Source organism: Typopeltis vanoorti, chromosome 21 (assembly GCF_054136105.1).
Source record: "Typopeltis vanoorti isolate ZY-2024b chromosome 21, IOZ_Tvanoo_1.0, whole genome shotgun sequence".
Classification (NCBI taxonomy): Eukaryota; Metazoa; Arthropoda; class Arachnida; order Uropygi; family Thelyphonidae; genus Typopeltis; species Typopeltis vanoorti.
Window position 1 is genome coordinate 72990816 of NC_143569.1, and position 26673 is coordinate 73017488.

The following is a 26673-nucleotide window of genomic DNA, read 5'->3' on the forward strand; positions in this document are numbered from 1 at the left end:
CACTCTGGCGCTTTGTTTCGGGCTCATACTCAGAGCACCACGTTTCAAGCGATCGTTTCAAGGAAGTTTGAGTCCTTACGAGTGGTTTTAATGAGGTTCTTGCAGTGTTCTATTCGATACATTTTTTGGTCGTCGGTCAACTTGTGGGGAACAAATCGCGAATTCAATTTACGAAAGCCCAAACTCTCGGTCAAAATGTTGTCCACAGTTGATTTTGGAATCCCCAGTTCATCTTCAATCAATCTCACGGACGATTTCGGTTTTCTTTGAAGAAATATGTATACAAAATGTGACATTCTCCACACAAATATAATATGTATAGTACAATATGTATACTAATGCTTGAAGTATTAGGAATAAGTGTGAAGAATTTTTGTCATTACTTAGTACAACATAGCCAAAAATTATAGGCATTAGCGTAACTTGGTTAACTAAGAATGATATAGTTATTGGGATTGAATCTAAGGGGTACAGTATTTTCAGGCAGGATAGAGATGACAGAATGGGGAGAGGGGTTTTATTAATTATAGACGAAGCATTAAAGCCAAAAAAGATGGAAGTACCTCACTGTGACAGGTATGTAGAGGGCAATTCATTCGAGGCTGTTTGGTGTGAGATAGTGATTAACAAGGCGAAATATGTAATTGGTTGTTGCTATAATCCAAGGGGAATAAGGGAGAATGTAGATACCATGTATTGCCAAATTAGCACGATGAGTGAAGGTCAAGTAATTATTTGGGGGAATGTTAACTTTGGGGACATAGATTGGGGGAAGGAATGGTCACAAGGAACAAAGGAAATGGAGTTTATACAGTTTTTAAGAGATAATTACCTGAGACAGCATGTGATAGAAGGGACAAGAGATTCTAGAGTGTTAGATCTGGTCATAACATCGGAGAACATATCAATCAGTAATTTAGTTACAATATCTCCACTTGGGGAAAGCGATCATGTGGTCTTAACCTGGGAGATTGTAAGATGTGCTGAATATTCTATTAAGAATGGGTGTATGTGGAATTACAAGGCTGTAGATTATGACAAGCTGAGAAGTCAGCGTTCAGCTGTACTATGGCTTGAGAATTTCAAAGGGAGAGATGTTGATGGTGCATGGGAGATTCTCAAGGCGTATTTGAAGAAAGCTGTATCAGACTGTATTCCCAGAGTCAGAAGAAGAAATCAAGTAGGAGTAAAATGGATGAATAATATTATTAAACAGGAGTTGCAGATAAAGAAAAGGTTGTGGAGGACGTATAAAGAAAAAGGTGATGAGAGTTCCAATGAGCAATACAAGGTACAGGCAAAGAGAGTCACCTGTATGGTAAGGAAAGCAAAAGCTAATTATGAGAGGAAGCTAGCTGATGAATCCAAAAGAAACCCTAAAGAGTTCTTTCACTATGTGGCTAGTAAAAGGAAGAATATCCATGGAAAGATTACTTAAAAAGGTGTTGATGGTAGGGAAATTACAGAAGCTAATCAAATAGTTGAGTTGCTTAGTGATCATTTCTCAAAATTGTTCCATCTTGGTAGTAATAATGCAGTGTCAAATGTGCCATTGACTGATTAGAGTCTAGAGATAGACAAAATTGAGGTGCTTAAAATATTAAAGAACCTTAATGCTAACACTGCCATTGGGTTAGATGGCATATCGGCCCATGTGTTACGAGAATGTGCAAGAGAATTAGCAACTCCTCAAACCAGGATGTTTAATTTAAGCCTCAGTTCTGGTAAAGTGCCAATAGAGTGGAAAGAGGGGAAAATAGTTCCATTGCACAAGGGAGACTCTAAGACTGTGGTTGCAAATTATAGACCAATCAATATATCTGGAATGGTGGTTAAGATTTTGGAGAAACTGATAAAAATTAGAATTCAGGACTGCGTGGACAGCAATATGATACTTTATAAGGGGCAACATGATTTTGTGAAGGGTAGGTCTTGCCTAAGTAATTTGCTTACTTTCTATAATAAAGTAACATTGGAGTTGGATAAAGGAAATCCTTGCTCAGTGATACTGCTTGACTTTGCAAAGGCTTTTGACAGGATTCCACATGGAACGCTGTTACATAAATTAGAGCAAATGGGTATGGATCCGAAGATGGTGATTTGGATTAAAGGATGGCTGGTGGACAGATATCAAAGAGTGGTTTACGGAGGAGCTGAGTCCAGGAAAAGGCAAGTGACTAGTGGTGTACCTCAGGGCTCAGTGCTTGGTCCTCTATTATTTAATTTGTACATCAATGATATTGGAAATACCTTGAATGGAAATATCCACTTGTTTCATGATGATGCAAAATTGGGAAGAGCGATAATCAATTCAAATGATGTAAATATCTTAGATGATGACTTAAATATGCTGACGGTATGGACTAGGTAAATGGCTGTCAGTTCAACGTGGCTAAGTGTAAGGCGATGCACTTCGGGAGGATCATCACATGCTGTTTACTGTATTAACGGAACTGAACTGCAAGAAATTGAAGAGACAAGAGACTTGGGAGTTATTGTGGACAGAGAACTTAAGTTTAAAGGGCATATTGCAAAGATTGCCAAAACATGGCATCAAATTACATGGTTGTTGAGGAACACACTACATTTAGACTATTGTGCAGAGATCTGGTCGCCAGGATTTCCTGGGAATGCAGAAGTGGTGGAGAGGATAGAGGCGGGTTACAAAGATTGTCGCAGGTCTGTTGGATGTTCCCTATGAGTATAGATCGATGATCTGTGGGCTCCAAAAATTAGCTGATAGACGTAAGAGAGGAGATATGATAGAGGTATTTAAATTGTTAAAGGGATTTTACAGGATTGATACTGATGATATTTTTAAGACCAGTGCAGGAAGTGATAGAACGAGGGGCCATCCCCGGATATTGTGTAAGAGCGTGGTTAACAAGGGTATCAGGACTGGATTTTTTACTTGGAGGGTTGTGAATGCGTGGAATGCTTTGCCAGAGGTGGTTGTGAATGTTTCAACTGTGAATGAATTTAAGGAGAGGTGTGACAGGTATTGTGTAAATAATGGTCAGTGTGTCAATGTCGGGTCTCGCGCGATGAGTCTTTTGACTCTATGGACAGAGACACCGTTAAAATAATAATAATAATAATAATAATAAAGTCACGTACTTTTTGGATGTTAACTTCGCTCTGTCGTTTTTGGACGGCCAGGCTTTTCTTCGTCTTCAAGCGTCTCACGAACCACGTTGAAATCGCTTAAACCACTCGTAAACTTGAGTACGGGATAAGCATTGATCACCGTATGCTCCCCTAGTTTTTATTATAAATTTTTTTATATTTTTTTATTATCCTTTTTTTATGTTAGTGATGATGGTTGATTTCATTATTACTACATTGAAGTTTGATTTTAGATGTAGCTGAATGTAATGAAAGAGATATTCATTACTTAGCTTTTTTTATTATTAATTTTCATATTAATTCATTTGAGTCATTATAATAGTAGCATTACCTTTACCTGCTTTGGTTATAATTCTCTTGATATTGTATCGCTTTTTTTAAGGCTGTTATTTCATTTTTGAGAATATTATTATTATTATTATTATTATTATTATTATTAGTAGTAGTAGTAGTAGTAGTAGTAGTAGTAGTAGTAGTAGTAGTATAACCTCCATGGAGTGAGTAGAGTCATTGTGGGATGTCCACTTAATTAGCAATATATCTATCATATTGAAGCGCCGGATACATCGAAATAAAAATTTAAACAGCAGCCTCTTTGATCATCCGGCTTGCTTACGATTTTACAGCGAGAGCAAGCTAAATGCTTGCCTGCAGATTGCTGTGTCTACGGCAGTCTATCTAAAGTGAAACGGTGAACAGTTTTTATGCGCATAAACGAATTTTCGTACAAAACATTTGCTGCTAGTTAACCAGTCATATGGTACGCATTTCAGTAGGCTACTGACAGTAGCTCAGTGTAGACTATTATTTAGTCTCTGTGTCGTGTTGTGTAATAATTTCTTGTGGGTATAAAATAGAAATGGAATCAAAAATTTAAAAAAAGTTATCCGGTGCACAAAATCGTAAGCGTCATGCTGCGAAAGAAGCAGATATTAAGAAACAAACTGGGGCTCTTAATAAATTTGTTAAAATATTAACATATTCTGATGCAGATTGTAACCAACTCGATACATCAGAAATCAGAGTTGAAGAACTGTGCACATCATCCAGTTTGCATGAAAGTACTATTGCCACTGTTGAACAAGATAACAAGACACATTTTAAGTGAAAAACAGTTAGGAGAAGATTTAGTTGTAGTTAACTACGAAACTAACACATTGTTAGTCTCTGTAAATTTAGAAGATCCAGGTGAATGGGGAAATATTGATGAAAAATTACGAGTTGTTTTAATTGAAATGGGGCCTGTCCAAAAGAAAAATATAATATATCCCAGAGATACATATCGTCGTAAATTTGGCAATACGTGTTGTAATAGAAAAATGGAAAACGGGAAGCTCGTGCCAAGAACATGGCTCATTTATTCCGAAACTTTAAATTCTGTTTTTTGCTTTTGTTGCAAACTTGTCGCACCTGCTGAATCAAGTAGTCTTGTAGAAGGTTATAATGATTGGAGAAATGTAAGTACAACTTTGCATAGACACGAGACTAGTTTAACTCACATGAAAAATTTCTTAAAATGGAAGGAACTTGATAAAAATTAAAAAAAACAAAACTACTATTGATTGCCAGACTCAAAGCATGTATGAAATGGAAAAGAAACATTGGACGGTTGTTTTAGAACGCTTGATTGAAATTATAAAATTCCTTGGTAGCCAAAGTTTAGCTTTTCGCGGATCATCTGATAAATTATATGAAAGGAATAATGGCAAATTTTTAAAATTAGTCGAACTGTTTGCAAAGTTTGATCCCGTTATAGAAAATCATGTTGAAGGGGCCCTACAACGAAACAATACGGTACACTATTTGAGAAAAGACAGTCAAAATGAAATATTGGAAACTTTAAGTAACGCAATCAGGGATACAATTTTATTATAAATTCGAAAATCTAAATATTTTTCCATAATTTTAGACTGCACACTCGATGCAAGTAAAACAGAACAAATGACCATTATTATTCGCTTTGTTTCCTATGACAATGGCATTGTCAAGATCAGGGAAAACCTTTTAGGTTTTGCAGATGTATCAGATTCCACAGGACGTGGTTTATGTGCAACAATAATGGAACAACTGGAAAAATGTTGAAGACATGCGAGGTCAAGGGTATGACAATGGGGCAAATATGAAAGGGAAAACATGTGTGCTCCCAAATTTGCTTTTGAACAAACATCCTCGAGCTTTTTACGTGCCATGTGCTGCTCATACTCTAAATTTAATCATTAACGATGCAGCCAAAATAAATGCAGATACAACTGGTTTCTTTGCAATTATTCAAGAAATATACAATTTCTTTTCATTCTCACAAACGTTGGGCAATCCTTTAAAAGTTCGTAAAAAAATAACATTGAAACAGCCATCAGAAACGCGATGGGAAAGTAAAATTAATGCAATCCGTTCTCTACGATATCAATTAGGAGAAATTTACGATGCACTTTTTGAAATTTTAAATAATGAAAATTTTAATAAAGAAACTCAGCATGAAGCACACACATTATGTGCTAAAATAAAGTACTACCAATTTATTTGCTCTCTTATAACTTGGCATCATGATTTACTTAACAGAATAAATCCTGTGAGTAAAACGCTTCAAGACAAAAATATGAACATTACACTTGCTTTAGAATCTATCGAAAATTTAAAAATATTCTTACAAGAGTATACTCATTTTAAAGAAGATCGATCAGATACTAATTTTAAAGAAGTTCTACAAACGGCAAAAGAACTGAGTGAAGAGGTGGATGGAGAACAAGAATTTAAAACTGGTAGGGAAGTTCGACGACGAAAGAAGACACGACAATTTGACTACGAGCATCATGACGAAACGCCACAACGCCAGAAGATAAATTTAAAGTGAATGTGTTTTTTACACTTCTAGACGTTTCAATGTGTTCGTTAATGGAACGTTTTGAACAACTAAAAACAGATTATGATAATTTCAATTTATTGTATAGATTACCACAAATTAATAACGAAGATTTACGAAAAAATATGACGATTTAGAAATTCTCTTGAAGGACGGCGACAATAAAGACGTAAATGCAATAGAACTATATGACGAGTTATGTGCTTTCCGGGATATTTTACGGAAGGATAATTTAAATATTCAAAACCCTCTCGATATTCTTAATTTTATTGTGTCCAATAATTTATCTTTCTCTAACTTTTCAATTGCTTTAAGAATACTATTAACCTTACCTGTTAGTGTAGCAAGCGGTGAACGTTCCTTTTCCAAGTTGCAATTGATTAAAACCTACTTAAGAACAAGTAAGTCACAAAAAAGGGAAAGTTTGATCCTTTTTTGAGGGAAGTTTGAAAGTTTGTTAGTTTGGCGTTAATAGCTATTGAAAATGATGTATGTGCGGAATTAGATGTTAAGACCATTATATTTAATTTTGTGAATATGAAATCAAAACCCCTAAAATTTTAATTTAAAAAATTTCAAGTATATTTATGTAATTTAATTATTCTAATATGTTCTAATTATTTCTGAATTCTTTTCTTATTTTCTCATCTATCTTGAATTTCGTTTATTTTCCTAGAAGATAGTTCCACTTATAAAAATTATTAAAAAACTTTTACAAGTTACTAAGAATTTAGTTGTTGTCGTCTTGTCCTTTGAAGAGTCCTAGATGCCTCCGTGTGCTCCCCACACTGCCCTGGCCATGTCTATGATTCTGCTTGTATAGAGCTGTTGTTCAGGATTATGATCCATTTCTTTCAAGGCCACTGCAATTGCTGGACAGGCAAAGATGTGAGTGGGTGTCAGTTCAGTATTGGGGCAGTTGACTCTTCATTAAAAAATTGAATGCCGTTGCCACGTTAGTCACCTTGAAATCGGACCGTAAGAAATTTGGTCAAGAGCTTCAAGGGTCCGGGTGGAAGAGAGGAGATGTGGTAGGACTCCCCCAATAAGAATTTAGTAACTTGTAAAACGCAAGAATTTTTTAAACTTTAGTTCAAATAAATTTTAACTTTAATTGAAATTCATTTTAATTTTGTTAGCGATTCAGGTCGGTGGGAAGGCTATAATTCCTGTATCATTAAATTCAACGATTAAGTGAAGTGGCTTTATCAAAATTTGCTTTAAATTTTGAGAATTTTTTAAATATTCGGGTTTTTAACGATTATCCCGCCTAGTCAATACCCCTTTGTTCGTTACATTTAGCGAACAAACGTGTGGTTGTTCTGTCAAAATTTATTTAAGAAATTTCGAAAGATGTAAATTTTTATTATCATAAAAGAACCACACATGCTGGATTGTTACAGGGGCGCTTAGATAGAAATTGCATACGGGCGACAAAGACCCTAGCGCCGGCTCTGAGTGTGACTTAAGTCGCGAATTGTGCTACAGTTTTTCTCAGCAACACAAGTGTTCTTTAGTGGTGCGACTTTTGGAATTTAGTTCTTGTTTATATTGTATTATTTTTGGGTTACTGAGAAGGCGAGGTCAGAGTTGGACGCATCTGCGGTGGAAGAGAATTCGTTGTTTGGTTTAGTTAAATATAGTTTATACTTATAGTATCGCATAAGTAAATTAGCTTACAGTAGAACGTATAACATAGTATTAAATGTTTAGTTGTAGTAGTTCCTCAGCACCATTTCAGTGATGGTGACAGCCGCAGCTCCAATTACAAATGGCATGTCACCAAATCCTCCCCCATTTAAGGATTCTATTTTGCATAACATACTACAAGATTTTGTGATATGCGGTGTTTGTGGTATGTATGCGTCCTAGCAGTTGGATATGTGTATTCGTCTTGGGCGATATGTAATAGAAAGAACAAGAGGTTCAAGAGTTTTGGATTTGGTCATAGCATCAGAAAAGCTGATAATTGCTGCGACGACATCTCTCTCTCCATTTGGAGAGAGTGATCATGTGGTTTTGACACATAAGATGCACATGCAGGAGTATCAAAGAAAAGGAAACATATCCGAAATTATAAGGCAGGTGTCTATAATAGTCTTAGATATCAACTTCGGGCAGTTCAGTGGAGGGCAGAATTGGAAGGCCAGGAAATCATTAGTGCTTGGGAAATTGTGAAGGATAAATTGTTAGCAGCTGCATTCCACGAGTGAAGAAGAGAACACAATTTGGTGTCAAGTGGATGACAAACAATATCAAACAGGAACTGCAGGCGAAAAATAGATTATGGAAGAGATACAAGGAAAGGAGTGGAGAGCAGATGCATGAAGAATATAAGACTCAGGCCAGGAGAGTGACTAGTGGTGAGGAAGTCAAAACTGGAATATGAGAAGAGATTGGCACTAAGATCCAAAGAAAATCCTAGGGAGTTTTTAACTATCTGGCCAGTAAGAGGAGAAATGATTGTGGAAAAATGACATTGTGGGATAAAAATAGGAATAGAGTGACTAATACAGAGAACATAGTGGAGTTGTTCAATGAGCACTTTATTGGAGTATTTCATCCTGGTGAAGAAGGTTTTAATACTAAGGGGTAGTGCAGGTTCGAGGTTTAGAGGTGGAAGAGGAGAGTGTGTTCCAAATACTGAGTACTCTGGATGTCAGTAAAGCTGTGGGACTGGATGGTATTTCACTACGGGTTTTGAGAGAATGTGCTAAAGATAGGCTTACATACGTCCCGGTTTGACCAGGACTGTCCCGGTTTGAAGGTATGGTCCCAGCATCTCGGCCAGTTTGTCATTTTGTCCCGGTTATTTGGTAAAAATTTAAAAGTACAGAACATACACGCAGTACAAAAAGTGCAGTCTCGGAAAATGGCGAATATGCAACACGAATACCCCAATTTGACTGTGGCCTGTACGCTGCGTCGCAAGTCATTGTTGAGCATGCGCAATTTTAGTTGAGTTTAGATTGCGAGTCGGTGTTTCTTTTCAGTGTGTTGTTTGTGATTTTTTTTTTACTTCATTAAATCAATTTAACCCCAAAATGCCAAAAAAGAAACTGTGCGTTTATGGATGAATTAAAAAATGATTATCAGTTTTTGAAAAAACGTTTGTGGTCATATTGACAAAGTGAAATGTGATCAGTGCTCTTCAGAATTTTCTGTGGCTCATGGTGAGCGTTCGGACATAAAAAATTACTTAACATGTGCGAAACATAAGGCTAGTCTAGCAGCGGTAGGAACTTCCTCAAAGATATTGTCATATTTTAAAGGTGCCGATCCAAGTGACAAAGAATTTTTAATAGCTGCTAAAGAAGCAACTTTTGCATTTCGTGTTGCTATTCACAATCTCAGCTTTAAGTCTGCCGATTGGTCATCTAAATTGATATCAACGCTTTTTGAAACCATGTTTAGACTAGGTAGAACAAAATGTGAAGCTGTCATTGTTAATGTGATTGAGTCACTATTGTTTCAGCAACTTTGTGAAGATTTAAACAAAACAAATTTTGTGACGATATCAATTAATTCTTCCAACAGGAAAGAAATTAAAACTCTGCCATGTGTTGTGCGGTTGCACCAGATTGTGGAGTAAAAGTTAAACTTTTAGACTTCCAATGAGTTCCCGGTGAAACTGCAGAAATACTGACAAACCATTTAATGTCAGTTATGAAAACTCATAATATAACAAAAAAAAATTATTGGATTTTGTGGAGATAACTGCAATACCAATTTTTTTTGGGGTGGGGGTAAAACGGAAAGGAGAAAACAATATTTACAGTCGATTGAAGAAGGAACTAGGAAGAAATATTGTGGGCATTGGTTGGGGTGCTCACATCGTTCACAACTGTCTTCAAACTGCAGTTGATGTTCTACCTATTGAAATAGAAGCTTTAGTAGTCAAAATTTATAAATATTTCCACATTTATACGGTTCGAGTCACTCAACTAAAAGCGTTCTCTGAATTTGTAGATGTCGAGTATAAAAAGGTTCTTCAACATGACAACACCCGTTTTCTTTCGCTACTTCCAGCTATTGACAGAATATTTGAAATCTATGAGGGACTGAAATCATATTTTATTTCACAAGAACATTGTCCGGTGATGATAAAACAGTTCTTTTATAATGATTGTAGTGAAATGTATTTGTGGTTTGTACACGGGCAACTCAAATTGTTGATTATGGAAAGTACAAAAGCGAGTACAACAGATATTGTCATTGAACCTAAAAAATTAAAAACAAATCTTGAGGAAACGCGTGATAATAAATTTATACCTCAAGAAGCAAAAAAGTTTTTTAGAATATTGGAAAATAATGGAAGTATTAATATTAATACAATACTACAAGAGTTTACAAAATTTTATGACCGATGTCTTTCTTACACTGAGCTTTGGGAGAATAGTTTGATGGAGCAGAATCTTTTACTTGGATAAACAACAATGAATTAACTTGGTCGGAAATTGAAGCTTCAGGTGAAAAAGTTAATGAAACTCTTGCAAATGATGCAATGAACATGGATGAACTGTTTGATGAAGTGGTGATTGCAAAAGTTTTTTGGTCGGCAAACTATGACATTTTGAAAAATACAAGTTGCGAAGAAAATTGGATACAACTATTCAGTCATTTCAAAGAAAAGAACATTTCATTGCCCAATCGTGTCCAAATTATAGAATACATTTTCAGCCTGCGAGGCACATCTTCACCTATTGAAAGGATATTCTCAATAATGAATAACATATGGTCTGAAGAAAAAGGTAGAATGGCTGAATCAACAGTAAACGGTGTATTGCTCTGCAATCGTAATAGTGAACTAAATTGTAGGGAATTTTTCGATGCGATTAAAATTAACAAAGAATTTTTAAAGGAAGTTCACGCTAGTGATAAATATGAATCACTTTTTAATAATAAGTTATGTTCGGTCAAGAGTAATTAAAAATTATTACTACGAAATGTTGGTTTTTGTAAACTACTCCGTTATTTAGCCTTTCATAAGTACTTATCGCAGAAGGAGTTACTTGCTGTTTTGAGCAAACTCTCAAAAATGTCCCGGTTTGATAAAAAACATTTTATGGTAAGTCTAGCTAAAGAACTGATATCTCCGTTGACCAAGCTTTTCAATGAAAATCTCGTTATGGAAAAGGTACCCAACGAATGGAAGGAAGGTATGATTAGTGCCATTGCATAAGGGTGATAGCAGGCTGGAAGTGTCTAATTATAGGCCAGTTTGTGTGTCATCAGTAGTTGTTAAGGTCTTGGAGAAATTAGTGAGGGATCATATACAACTGCGCAGATGAGGGTAATGTTATCTTTGAGAATCAACATGGATTTGTTGAGAGGCGCTCTTGGTTTAGTAATATGATTGCCTTTTATAATAAAGCGACAAGAGCAGTTGATGAGGAAAGTCATAAACTGCCATTTATTTGTATTTTGCAAAGGCATTTAACAGGGTGCCACATGATGAGCTGATATTTAAGTTATAGCACATGGGTTTAGATGTTGGGTTAGTTAACTGGATTCAGGATTGGCTGTCTGATAGGTATCGGAAAGTTTGTATGGTGCAGCAATATCATGTAGGTTGGGCTCAGTACTGGGATCTGTATTGTTTAACCTTTATATCAATGACATTGTCAGTGAATTGCAAGGGGATATTCAGTTTTTGCAGATGATGTGAAGCTGGAAAGGGGTTATTAGTAATAGTGCAGCTATGGCAGCCCTGCAAGAGGATTTGAATAAACAGACAGATGGGCAAATGAATAGGGTTTTTGCTTTAATGCAGCACAATGTAAAGTCTTGAAGTTTGGGGTACATTGATGGGAGGCTGCATACTCGATTGGAGGAGCTGTACTGTAGGGAAGACGAGATGTGTGTGGGGGGTGATGATTGATAGGAAACTGAAATTCAGGGAGCATATTGCATAGGTGGTGAAGGTAACCCAGAGGATTGCTGCAGTACTGAGAAGGATTCTGACCTGCAGAGATAAAAAAAAGTTAACATTCCATTGTATAAGACCCTGATCAGACCACACGTAGACTATTGTTCTCAAATTTGTTCCCTAGATTTGAAGGGGATAAATTAACTTTTAAAAGGGTACAGATGTGATAACAAAGATGGTTTCAGGACTGTACAATGTTAATTTTGAGGATCGGCTGAGGGAATGTGGAATGCAGAGTTTAGTGGATAGAAGGAATAGAGATGGTATGATTGAGACTTTTAAACTGTTGAGAGGCAGTTACAGGGTTGACACTGGGGAGTTCTTTCACTTGGGGGAACAATGGGAAGGAGCGATGACAAGGGACCATCCCTGGAAGTTATGAAAGGAAACTGTTTGCAAGAGGGTGAGGAGTGGTTTCTTTGCATGGCAGGTGGTTGATCCATGGAATGCATTGCCTGATAGAGTGGTGAGAGCAAGAATGGTTAATGAGTTCAAGGAGTGGTATGATAGACTTTGTGTTTCCTAGGAAGTACCTCTCACGATGAGTCTTTTGACTCCATGGAGTCCTGAATAATAATAATAATTATTATTATTATTATTTCTGTTTATAAGGCTTTAATAATGTCACATATGAATTAGTGCACACAGATCTGCTTGCCTGGATTTCTCGTAATGAGTAGGTAGTGGAGAGGATTCAGAAATGAGTGATCAAGATTGTGAGATATCTGCGAAATACTCCCATGAGAAGAGAACAGATTGAAGGTCTGCAGAATACAAAATGTAGTTCATAAGTGGAAAAGAGAGGATACAATAGAAACAAATTATTAAATGGGTTTTTATAAGATTTGTTTTTCAATTCATGACAAGGAGGTGAGAGAAAAATAGGTTACCAATGGAAAAATTCTGTAAGAGTATGATTAGCAGAGGTTTGGGGGCTAGATGTTTTTGCTTGGAGGATGATGAATTGGTGGAATGGCTACCACTGGCAATTTTATTAGCGAATCAGACCAAAGATAAGTATTGTATGAATAACAGTTGGTTAGTAAGGGCTGGAGTTTTTGACACCAGCATGTACTAACCATTCAAAGATTTACAAGAGTATTGACATGATCATAAAGTTTTGATCATGGAAGTCTTTAACTTCATAGTAATGCCTGAGAAAATAATAATAATAATAATAATTTTGTGAGGCTTTTGAAATGAGGTGCTCTTTGTGCCCTTTTTGAGGAGATCTGAACCTTGCAATCTAGACCCTAAGATTTCATCTTGGTAAAATTCAGATCTCCTCTTACAACTCCAGATTTTTTGATAACAGTCATATCAGCACCTCATGCTATAATCTAAATCCATTTCATAAACATGATCTGTACTTTCAGATAAACACAAATGAACTGTATCTTCATCCACAGTCCATTTGTCTCTGAGGTTGTTTTTAGAAACTAGCAATGTAATTGTTATGAGGTACTGGTTTCATAAGTTTGGGTATTTTATTATGAGGGTAGTATGAAAGTTCTCGGCCTTGACCATAGATGGCAACACTATCAGCAAGATTTTTTCTAAGTTGATACATCTGTCATAAGCATCAGTGTGAAATTGCAAGTCATTCTATCAAGTAGTTTGTTTTATACAGCTGTCTGAAACAAAAGTATTGTCTGTATCCCTTGAAATGGATAAAATTGAGTATCGTGCGGTTATAAAATTCTTTTCCAAGGAGGTTTAATGCCAAAAGAAATTCATTCGAAGTTCATAAAAGTTTATGGGCACTCTTCTCCTTCGTTTTCGACAATTGCAAAATGATCTCCCGAGTTTAACATAGCTTTACCAGCCTTGAAGATGATCTATATGAAGGATGCCCAAAATGTGTAACAGCACCAGAAATCATTGATCAAGTGCACAATATGGTATTGGATGACTGTCCAGTCAAAGTGCTGAAATTGCTAAGACTATAGGCATTTCAAAAGAACATGGAGGATATATTTTGCAGGAAGAATTGCAAATGAAAAAGCTTTGTGCAAGATGGGTGCTGCGCTTGCTCACAGCAGATCAAAAATGCACTCACATGAAAATCTCAGAACAGTGCTTGGAGCATTTTAACAAGGATAAAACTGATTTTGTGTGTTGATTTATTATTATTGATGAGATTTGGATTCACAAATACACACCAGAATCCAAACAGCAGTCAAAACAGTGAACAGAAGCTGGTTGTTCAGCACCAAAGAAGACAAAGTCGGTTCCATCAGCAGGAAAGGTTATGGCATTGGTGTTTTGGGATGCTAAAGGCATTTTGTTTATTAATTATCTTGAAAAGGGTAAAACAATAACCGGGGAATATTATTCCGATCTTTTAACCAGACCAGATGAAAAAATTCTTGAGAAAAGTCCTGGTTTGCAGAAGAAAAAAATCATCTTTCATCAGAACAATACACCTGCCCACAAAGGTGTTTTGGCAATTGTTGGAACATTCACCCTATTCCCCAGATTTTTCTCCCTTTGACTTCTATCTCTTTCCAAAACTAAAACTTTTCCTCGCTGGTCAGCATTTTTCTTCGAATCAAGAGGTGATTGAAGCTGTAGAGAGGTATTTTCAGATCTTACTGACAACCGCTATAGGAATGTCATAATGGCACTGGAGGAGCATCGCTGGAATAAATGTATTAGTCTTAAGGGAGATTATGATGAAAAATAAATATAATTTTGAAATTATAAATTTGTTTTTTCATTGTTAGGCCAAGAACTTTTCAGATCACCCTCATACATGATTCATCTTTGCAGAAGAGTAGGTTTGTTGAACAAAAGGCAATTACTTGCATGAGCCTAGCCTCCCTCAGTATAGGATACCAAATGGCATTGGCAAATATGCACTCTTTATCAGTCCTCTAAAGGATGTGTGTGTGTGTGCATCATCTGCAGAGTATGGAGGGAAGAGCCCAGATCTAATCATGATCTCCTGCTTTATATCCAGAGCACAACTTATATACTTTCTTGATCAGAGGAGTATATACTTGTTTCTAAAATTTTAATGTCCCTTTGCCATATACATAAAAAAACAAATAACTATTCATAAACTTATAAGATATTATACAACTGTAATCTCAGAAAATAGTCCAAATCACTTTTGTAGAAGACATTTAGAAACACTAAAATGCATTCCACAAGGTCACTTTAAGCGTGCAGCAATGGTTGAGAGAAAGAAAATTCTAAATCATATTAGTATAATACCAAACATAGCATCTAAAATGATCATAACATGTAAAAAATTCTGTCTTGTTGGATAAAAGGCACGTGTGTGTCATTTGATTTCATGTAAATCCTTGTGAACCTACACATCCTTGAGAGTTGCTACTTTAAACAGATGTAACTCAATACTGCTGACTTATGCCAGACAAAATACTTTTTTCTTCTTAAGTGAGGTGTGTGTGTTTGTGTGCACATGCATGCATGGATGTGTGTGATGGAAAAATATGGATGATATTCTTGTATTCAGTGTAGTGTACACAATTATGCTAAAATAATCTACTTTTGCCTAAAGGCAAATTTCTGTATTGTATAGTAGAAAACAACAATTACATTACATGATATTTCTAGAAGTTTTGTGAAGAATCAGTGACAAATTTGTTGAAGTAGTGCTCTGAGTTCTTTGTATACTAGATTTGATATACATGTGCATGATTAGATTGGGTCTTCCCATGATGAATGAGCTAGTATGAAGGATAAAGATTGTACAACAGCAGCTATAATAATAATATGTAATTGTAATAATAAAAAGTTGTTGGTATCAGTGAAACTTGGTTAACTGAGGAGGATGTTCTAACAGGGATTGAAATCAAAGGGTATAGCATATTTTGGCAGGATAGGGAGGATAAAAATGGTGGTGAAGTGCTACTCATAATAAGAGGTGTGCCCTCTCAGGGTGGAAAATCACACTAATGGCTTTGAGAGTGTATGGTGTGAGATAGATGTTTATACAGCATGATATTTGGTGAGATGTTGCTACAGACCAGGGAATATAACTGGTGATGAGCAGGAAATGTTTAGGCAAATTAGTTTGGCAAGTGCAAATCAGATGATCATTATTGTGGACTTCGACTATAGCAATATAAACTGGGCAAAGGAGACAGCATGTAACAATAAGAGAACTGAAGTTTTGGATTTACTGAGGGACAACTGTCAACTGAGGTAGCATGTGTTGGAAGGAACATGAGGATCAAGAGTTTTGATTTGTTCATAGCATCAGTGGATCTGATTGTGACTGATATGTCATATTTGCTCCCCATCGGTGAGAATGACCATGTAGTCCTGACTTGGAGGATGAATAGATAGATATGTGGAAGTATCAATACAGAAAGAATTTGTGTAGAATTATAAGGTAAGCAATCATAGACTTAGGGCTAAGAAAGTGACTGGAGAAATATGAGAAGAGATTGGTGCTGCAATTCAAAGAGAATCCCAAGGAGATTTTTCACTGTGTGGCGAGTAGGAGGAAAAGTGATAGTGGATGGATTACCTTGTTGGATGGAGATGAGAATCAGATGAGCAAAGCAGATGACATAGTTGAACTGTTTAATGATCACTTTATTAAAGAGTTTCATCCTGGTACAGCAGGCTATATTCCTAAAAGGATAATGAGTGATGAAGTGAAGGAAAAGGATGTATTCTCAATACTGAGTATGCTAAATGTCATTAAGGCAGAGGGACTAGATAGAATTTCACCACGTGTTTTATTTGAATGTGCCATGGAGCTGACTGTGCCTTTAGCTTGCCAGTTTAATGAGAGTCTTGGAATGGGACAGGTTCCTGGAGAGTGGAAAGAGGGTATGATAGTACCATTGCATAAGGGTAGCCATAGAATGGAGGTATCAAACTATAGGCCTGTTTGTATTTCTTCTATAATTGTTAAAGATTTTGGAGAAATTAGTAAAAACTTGTATACAGAATTGAGCATATGAGGGTAATATTATTTAGGCCAGCATGGATTTGTTCTCGTGCCGTAGTAATCTGGTTACGTTTTACAATAAAGTAACAACAGCAGCAGCAGCAGGCAGATGAGGGTAAAGCATGAGGGAGGAGGAAGCGTAGGTGAACAAAGAAGAGATGGAGGGAGCTGGTGGAGGAGGACTTGAGAATGAAGAACTTGGATGTGGTTACAGCCCGAGCCAGGAGGATGTGAGGAGACTCACTAAAAACAGCAACCCTACTTAAGTGGGATAAGCTGCAGAAGAAGAAGAAGAAAATTTGACAGAGTGCCACACGATAATTGATTTTTAAGTTGCATCATATGAGCGTGGATATCAAGTTAGTGGATTCGATTAATAATTGGCTCTCTGACAGATATCAGAGAGTTGTATATGTGGTAGCTGTGTAAGGGAGTAGGAAGATTAAAATTGGAGTTCCACAGGGTTTGGTACTGGGACTATTGCTGTTCAATCTGTATGTATGTGATATTATCACAGTACTACAGGGAGATGTTCATTTGTTTGCAGATGATGTGATGCTTGGGAGGATTATTAGTAATAGTGCTGATGTTTTGACTCTTCGAGAGGATTTGAATAGGCTGGAAAGGTGGACAAACAAATGGGGATGTCAGTTTAATGCAACTAAATGTAAGGTTTTCAAATTTGTGATCCACAGATGGGATACTTCATACTCACTTGTTGGGATTATGCTGAAAGAAGTGGAGGAAGCAAGGGATCTCAGAGTGATTGTGGATAGAGATTTGAAGTTCCGAAGACATATTGCAAAGGTTGTGAAGAAATCTCAGAGAATTGCTGTAATGTTGAAGAGGACATTGACTACAAAAGATAAAAGTGTGGTGGCCCCATTGTATAAAGCTTTGATCAAACTACATCTGTATTTCTGTGCTCAGATCTGGTCACTGGGATTTGAAGGGGATGATGTAACCTTGCAGAGGGTGCATAACAAAAATTATATTAGAACTGTACAAGATTGATTATGAGGACAGACTTTGGGCATGCAGACTGCAGAGTTTAGTGGATGGAAGACAAAGGGGAGGGGGGGGATATGATCAAGACATATAAGCTATTGAAGGGTTATTATCATATTAACACTGAGGAGATTTTTCATAAGTTTAAGGAGTGGTATGATAAACTGTGTTGTTTCCCATGATGAGTCTTGTGACTCTATGGAAGTCAGAAAAAATAATAATAATACACTCTGATTTTGAATTTATTGTCTTTTCCCAGAGTTCTCTTATGATATTTGTGGAGGGATTTCTTTAGCATTCTTTATTCCCTTTCACAACATCCCTTTAAGTTGTGAAAGGAAGTGGTGAGTAAAAGGGTAAGAAGTAAGTTTTTTGCATGAAGAGTGGTAGGAGCTTGGAATGTATTGTCTGAGAGGATGAACATTCAGACAGTGGATAAGTTTAAGCAGTGTATGATAGACTTTGTGTTGACCTTCCACGATGAGTCTTGTGACTCTGTGGAAGTTAGAAAAAATAATAATAATACACACTGATTTTGAATTTATTGCCTTTTCACAGGGTTCTCTTATGGTATTTGTGGAGGGATTTCATTAGCATTCTTGCTATGGATCAGTTTGTATCCGCCACCTGGGATTTTTCCTGAGCGGATGAAACCACATGCAATTAATACTTATCTACAAAAGAAAGGTAAGTGAAATTTCCATGAAGTTTTGAAAACAACTTTAACTGTTAGTAGTCCTATTTAAATTCAATGCAGTAAAACAAACTTTATATTTTATTTATTTATTATGTGCACCCCATCCTCAATTGATGGCAAACTTATATAGTACATTAGTACTGTGGATGAAGTAAAAATTAAATAATCTGGAAACCTGGTTCTGTAGATCAAATATAATTTTTTTAAGCAAGATAATAGTATCACATTGAAGAGTGAAATTCATGTGCTTGTTATTTATTGTTATTATTATGTGGGTATCTGCATATGTCAAAAGACTTGTTACTTTATGCCAATGCTAACCATTATTCACACATTTCATATTATCTCTGACTCATTCATTGTCAGATCAGATCACTCACAACTACCTCTGACAGCTCAAATTGCTCATTCACCAATTTCCAAACAAAAAATCTAGTCCTCATGTTCTTGCTAAGGACACAAGGACTGGATTTTTAAGGATATGAGGACAGTATCCTTTCACAATTTTATTTTCTTTTGCTCTCTCCCCTCTTTTCATGTATTTAAAAATTTCTCCCATATCTATCCTGTTAACCCTACTTAATACCTTCTGCATCTATCCTATTATTATTATTATTATTATTAGCATATGATGATAGGGCTAGGATGCCGACACTTATGAAACCAGTATATTGCTGTTTGTTGTAATGTATTTTTGTCTGCAAATTGCATGAGTTCTGTTGGCCAGTTTGCCTGATTGCCCGACAAAAAATCTTGAGTTTCTAGGAAGAAAATCCTGTAATCTCCATATGAGAATGGCTAACTCACCTTCATTCAAAAAATCCCTGATTCTGTGCATCCTAGATAGGATTTGAATTCAGGTCTTTCCAACCATAGGCTTTGTCTATATCAACTGAGCTACAGAGGCTCATCGCTACTATAAATTCCTGATAATAACTTATATGTTTTTATCATATTTGTATTTTTTGCTTATCAACCAAATATTTTTATAATATGCAAACCTTCAATCTATTTCTCATAAGGAGCATTCCATCAGCCTATGACCATCTTGGTCACTCACCTGTGGATCCTCTCCATCAGTTTCTCATCCCAGGAAACCTAGATGCTCACATTTGTGCACAAAAGAAAAAATCTTAGGCAGTTATCAGAATTTGAACCATGCAGATTTTTAATTTTGTCCAATGGATTTTTAATCCTACTTTAACCACTCAGTCCTGACTGCTGAGCTATGAACAAAAAATACAAAAAATCTTCATTCCAGGAATTGAGCCTGAGCTTCCTGGTTGAAAGTTGAATATCCTCCACTAGACCACATGTGAATATCTCATGCGCAAATCTCTTCAAGAGAATAATACTAAAATAATAATAAGATAATAAATTAACTTCTTGCATATCTTTACCTAGTCCTACTTGAGCTATGATAAGACTGGATAGGAATCTGATATTAATGTTTAATTTTCTTTTTATCAAAAAAATGATTTAAAAAAAAGTCTAGTTCTGTGGACAGGGATGTCTTGTTATATACGATCTTATAAAATCCTTCCAGCTATAAACTTAGAGGGAGGCCCTTCAAATGTAAAAATTATTCATTATAATAAACATTTTAATTTTTAGGTGTCTTTTGCAGCAATGCAGAAACACCTGTTAGATTTGCATCATGGATATACATGTAGTAACTCTGCTTTAATTAAATTTGGTCTGGTATTTAGTATCATTATGAAAATTTTACAAGCCATTTTATGACTTGGATAATTGCAGTCCCAAAATTAGGAAAATTAATTTGAAATGATGCAATAATGACAGCAGATCAAAGTGTTTAGTAATTGTACTAAAATCAGCTATGGAATTGTTTTTTATATGTAGTGATTCTTCATATATGTGGATTCTTCATATATTCACCACAGTGGTGCTCTCCTAAACACAGTGACATGTATAAGAAGAGCTCCTGATTGGGATAAGTTTTCTAGGAATAATTAAATATATATGCATAATTTTTTGAGTAAGAGAGGCTGTAAACGTTGTGCACTACCGGTTTTATTAGTGTGGGGGATTTTTTTTGCCAAAACTTAATTATGAAATCGTTATTATTAGACTTAGTAACCTGCAAAAAATGGTGGCGGCATTGTCATTCCATGACTTTAATTTAGATTTCAGTCGTTTCATTAAGTCTGAGGTCTGTTATATGTATTCTTTCGATTACATAAATGATTTGTGGATATTTGGTGAGGATGGAAGGAGGGTGTGTGCAAAGTGTGACCTGAACGAGGAATTGATGAATGCAAATATGAAATTGATGACAGAAAGTGTTAGTAGCGAGATTGTCGCGGGGAAAATGGGTGCATGTTTGAAAGAGAAGGATGGTGAGGAAGAGAGGCGAAAAAATGTTAAAAAATCAGTCAAAAAGAAAAAGAGCGATTTGAAAACCGTAATGGATGTTAAAAGTTACAAAAGTGAGGTGAGAGTGGCGGAAGGAAACGAAATTGAGAGAACGAATGAAACTAGAAATGGCGTGATGCAGAAATCAAAAGAATGGATGATAGCGAAAGTTCGACGCATGTTGGACTGAAAGAACAGAAACAAAGAAAGATGAATCAGTGTGAAAATGGGAAGAATGATAGCGAAAGTTGGACGCATGTTGAACCGAAAGTACGGAAACAAAGAAAGATGAATGAGTGTGAAAATGGGAAGAATGATAGCAAAAGTTAGGCACATGTTGGACCGAAAGTGCGGAAACAAAGAAGGATGAATGAGAGTGAAAGTGAGAAGAGGGGGGTTGAGAGTTAGAAAGATTGAATGATAGAGAGAATGTGTTGCGAGATTCGGAAGTTGAATTGGATCGGATGAGGCAAGAAATGAAATGGATGCGGAATGAAATTAAGAAAATTCAGGTAAAAACTATTAATATAAATAATGATGGAATGAAAGAGATAACGAAAGATGAGCGAGTGGCGTTGTATGGCGACTCCATTATTAAAGGTGTGCTGGAGGATAGAATGCACAAGGTATGTTTTCTGGGCGCTAAAATGAGTAGAGTGATTGAGGCATTGGATATGAGGCAGGAGCGAGCAAAAGAGTTAATAGTATTAATAGGTATGAATGATTTGAGAGAGGACAAAGAGTGTGTCAGAATGGATATCAGGAGGTTGCTTAGAAGGATAAAAGAGAATAGTGTGACAGGAAGGGTAGTTAGTGTGTTGCCTAAGTACGACTGTGGTGAAATGAGGCAGAGAGCAAGGATTATGAATGATATGCTTGCTGACATGTGTGAGAAGATGGGAGTAGAGTTTGTTAATGTGTGGAATGAGTTTGAGGGACGAAGTGAGCTGTATGGGTGTGATGGACTGCATTTGAGTGGTTATGGTGTGAGTTGCTTGGAGAGACTGCTGCTGGAAGGTAGAGAAGTGAATAGAGAGAATGAATCAAATCGAGTGGGAAGTGATGTGGAAGAGCGGGAGAGTAAGATAGGAGAGATTGAAGTGGTGGTTATGAATGGGGAAGTGAGTGGTATGAGTATAGAAAATGAGAGAATGGGTGTGCAAGAGGAGCAGGGAAACGGGGAGTCTCAGGATGGACAGGGGTACACAGCATGAGAAAGGTGGATGCTCCAAGGAGTTGAGCATGTGTAGGCAGGAAAGGAATAGGATGACCAGGGATCAAGAGGAAACAGTTGGAATTGAAAAGAGTTTTAAAATGAAGAAGCACAAAGGGAAATGGCCCCAGTCAAGCATGGAGAGATCACATTGAGTGAGTGGTAGTATCAGTGGAACTAGCTGTAGATCCAGAAATGAGCTGTTGTGTTTGTATACAAATGCTAGAAGTATAAGAAACCAGGCAGATGAAATGGTTGCACTAATTGCGTCTGTGCACCCAAAGATTGTTGGAATAAGTGAGACATGGTTAGATGAGGACGACATTCTGACAGGAATAGAGATGGAAAGGTAAGATGTGTTTCGTGAGGATAGAAGGGGTAAAAAGGGAGGGGGAGTGCTATTGATGATAGAGAAAGAGTTATGTCCATATAAAGTGGAGATGCAAAAGGGAAATAGTGCCAGTGGTTTTGAGGCAGTATGGTGTGAGATAGAGGTGAAAGGAATCAAATTCTTGGTGGGATGTTGTTATAGACCACCATCCACATTACCTGTTATAGACCAGGTAATGTGGATGGTGGTGATAATGATAATGTACAATCAAATTAGCCAAGCAAATAAGAAAAGGGTGATCATTATGGGTGATTTTAATTATGGCAGTATAGTCTGGAATGATGAGATAGCAACTGGAAGTAAAGAAAATGAGTTTTTGAGGGATAACTACCTCAGAGGGTATATAACAGAGGGGAACACGAGGATTGAGAGTCTTGGATTTGGTCATCTCATCAGAGGATGTAATTGTAAATGAGGTGTCAAATCATCCACCAATTGGTGAGAGTGACCATGAGGTGATTACCTGGGTGGTTGCCAGCAGTGTGAGGACCTCTGTGAGAAAAGGGTATATGTGGAACTACGAGGGGGGGGGAGATTATGAAGAGCTCAGGAGACAGCTTGCGGGTGTAGCGTGAAATGAGGAGTTAGCTGGAAATGAGATCAATGAAGCTTGGGGGATTTTCAAAAACTGTTTAGTAGATGCAATGTCTAAATGTATTCCAAGGGTGAGAAGGTTAAATAAGATGGTGTGAGATGGATGAATAAAGAGATTAAGCATGCGATACAGAGAAAAAGGGCATTGTGGAGGCAGCATAAGAGAAGTGGAAATAACCGATTCAATGAGGTATACAAAGACCAAGCAAGGAGGGTGACTTGGTTGGTGAGGGGTAGCTAAAGAGAGGTATGAACAGCAGTTGGCTAATGAAGCCAAAAAGAATCCTAAGGAATTCTTTCGATTTGTAGCCAGCAAAAGAAAGAATGATTATGGAAGGATGACATTGACTGGAAAAAATGGTATAAAGACAGCTGTTGCAGGTGTGGTGGAGATACTTAATGAGCAGTTCATAAAGATCTTTCAATCTTGTGAATGTGATTTCATGGAGAGATTGAGAGCAGTTGATGATGGGGAGGAGAGACTGACTGTAGGTGAGCAAGAGGTGTATGGGGAGTTGAGTAAACTAGATGTTAATAAGGCTGTGGGACTTGATAATATATCACCACGTATTCTGAAAGAATGTGCCAGGGAGTTGACATCTGTCTTGACATATTTTTTTAATATGAGTCTTGCACTCGGTCAAGTTCCTAAGGGGTGGAAGGAGGGCAAGATTGTGCCACTTCATAAAGGAAGTGATTGAACTCAAGCATCAAACTATAGGCCTATCTCTGTGTCAGGTGTTGTGGTTAAGTTGTTGGAGAAGTTTGTGAGAACTAGGATCCAGAGTTGGGTTGATAACAATGGTATTATCTTTGATGGACAGCATGGATTTGCTAAAGGGAGGTCATGTTTTAGTAATCTACTTACTTATTACAATAAAGTGACTGCTTCCTTGGACAGACGAAAAGGATACATAGTAATATACTTTGATTTTGCAAAAGCTTTTGATGAGTGAGTGCCTCATGAAAGGTTGACAGTCAAACTAGAGCAGCTAGGGTTGGATATTAGATTGGTGCATTGGATTGGAGACTGGCTATCTGATAGGTATCAACAAGTTGTGTATGGTGGAGCGATATCCAGGAAAAGGAAAGTCACTAGTGGACTGCCTCAGGGGTCTGGTTTAGGTCCATTGCTGTTTAACTTGTATATTAATGATATAGGTGAAGATTTGGATGGAGATGTTCAGTTGTTTGCAGATGATGCAAAGCTGGGATGAACCATGAAGTGTAGTGAAGATGTTGTGGCCTTACTTGAATTGATTATTATTATTATTATTATTATTATTATTATTATTATTATTATTTCGGGCGACTCCAGGAGTCTTTAGAGTCATCGAGGGAGGCTCTAAACATCATGTCCACCCAACTATGCGATTACATTCTCACAGTATCTATCATACCTTGTCTTGAACTCATTCACCGTCATAGCACCTACAACAGACTCTGGCAGTTTATTCCACTCATTTACCACTCTAAAAGTAAAGAACCCAGCTCTAACACCCCTGCTAACCACATTCTTGCCCAGCTTCCATAGGTGTCCCCTAGTTCTCCCACCACCAGTCCTGATCTCAAAAATATCCTCTGAATTAATCCTATAGAATCCCTTTAGCAATTTGAATGTCTTAATCATATCTCCCCTCCTCCGCCTATCGACTAGTTTCTGCAACCCACAAATCTTCAACCTGTTCTCATATGGTTCATTCCATAGACCTGTTATCATCTTAGTCACTCGCCTCTGGATCCTCTCTACCTCCTCCCCATCAAGAAGGAACCGAGGTGACCAAATCTGGGCACAGTAGTCGAGATGAGGTCTTATCAAGGCTCGGTACAGAGGTACAATAACTTGCTTGTCTCTGCTCGTCAAGGTATTTTTCAACAACGAAGTGAGTTGATGAGCTGATTTAGCTACTTTTGCAGTGTGCCCTCTAAACTTCATCTCCCTATCCACCAACACTCCCAAGTTTCTGGCCTCATCAATCTCTTGGAGTACAGTTCCACCAATGTGGTATACTGCTGCTAATCTTTTCACCCCAAAATGCATAACCTTACATTTTGTCACATTAAATTGACATCCATTCTCCTTAGCCCAGAACTCCAATCTATCTAAGTCATCCTGCAAGACTTTGACATCTTCTGCATTCACTATTGCCCTACCCAACTTTGCATCATCAGCGAACAAATGAATTGTTCCACTTAGATCCTTCCCTATATCGTTAATGAACAGATTAAACAGCAGTGGTCCAAGAACAGAACTCTGCGGCACACCACTAGTCACAGGCCGTCTTTTGGACTCTACTCCTGAATAAACTACTCTTTGATATCTCTCCATCAACCAACCACCTATCCACCTCACCAACCCTATATCCATTCCCATATGTTGTAGTTTACGGATTAGTATTCCATGTGGTATCCTGTCAAACGCCTTTGCCAGGTCCAGCAGTATCACTGTAAACCCATTTCCCTTATCCAGTTCAGCCGTCACCTTGTTATAAAACTTGAGCAAGTTACTGAAGCATGATCTACCCTTCACAAAGCCATGCTGTCCCCTGTACAGTATCTCGTTTTCATCAATCCATTCCTGTATTTTTCCCTTGACTACTTTCTCTAAGACCTTGACAACGACTCCTGATATGCTGATCGGTCGGTAATTTGCAACTGTAGTCTTGGATCCTCCTTTATGCAGTGAAACTATTTTCCCCTCCTTCCACACCTTCGGGACTAAGCCAGACCTGAGACTCAGATTAAACAACGTGGTCAAGGGCACTGATAATTCTTTAGCCGCTTCACGCAAGACCCGTGCCGGTATACCATCCAATCCCACAGATGTGTTCACATTAAGGTTCTGTAATAGACTAGTCACCTCCACTTCATTCATCACTATTCCCGTATAAACTAATGGTTCCTTCATTTTTTCAATGTCACCACCTGGATGATATGCTTTTGCAAAGTGCGCACTCAGTAACTCCACTATATCGACTGATTCAGTGACCTCCTTACCATCGTCATTCCTTAAAATCATTTTACCGTGTACAGTTTTTTCCTTATTTGCAGCATATTGAAAGAACTGTTTTGGATTCTCTTTTGCTTGCAAAGCTAGTTTCCTTTCATAATCTGCTTTTGCTTTTTTCACCACACTCGTTACCTTTCTGGCCTGCAGTTTATACTGTTCATGTGCCTGCAGGTCACCCCTTTCTTTAAATTCCCTCCACAGTTGTTTCTTTTTTTGCAGCTCAAGCTTAATGGTGTTATTCATCCATTTAACCCCTCCTTGTTTCAATATTCGGACCTTAGGTATACAATCAGCCATAACCTCCTGTAAATGCTGTTTGACCACTTCCCATGCTCTATCGACGTCCAGCCCTTGTAGTTGTACATGCCATGGCACTGATCCAAGCAATCTCCTAAGCTTGTCATAGTTGCCAGCACGGTAATTCCACATATACCCTGTCTTAATCGAAATTTCCACACCTTTAGCCACCTCCCAGGTCAAGACCTTATGATCACTCTCACCAATAGGTGGCAACATGGTCATATTCATTACAGTCA

General features: G+C 37.2%; 1 protein-coding gene across 2 annotated transcripts in view; it reads left to right on the forward strand.

Annotated features, from left to right (window-relative positions):
* LOC150094967 (sodium/potassium-transporting ATPase subunit beta-2-like) overlaps positions 1 to 26673 on the forward strand; it is a 188755-nt gene that overhangs the window by 32096 nt on the left and 129986 nt on the right. For both annotated transcript variants that reach the window (XM_090411287.1, XM_090411286.1), the window contains exon 3: positions 18415 to 18543. In XM_090411287.1, the coding sequence (XP_090267413.1) occupies positions 18415 to 18543 (129 nt within the window). The remainder of the gene's footprint in view (positions 1 to 18414; positions 18544 to 26673) is intronic.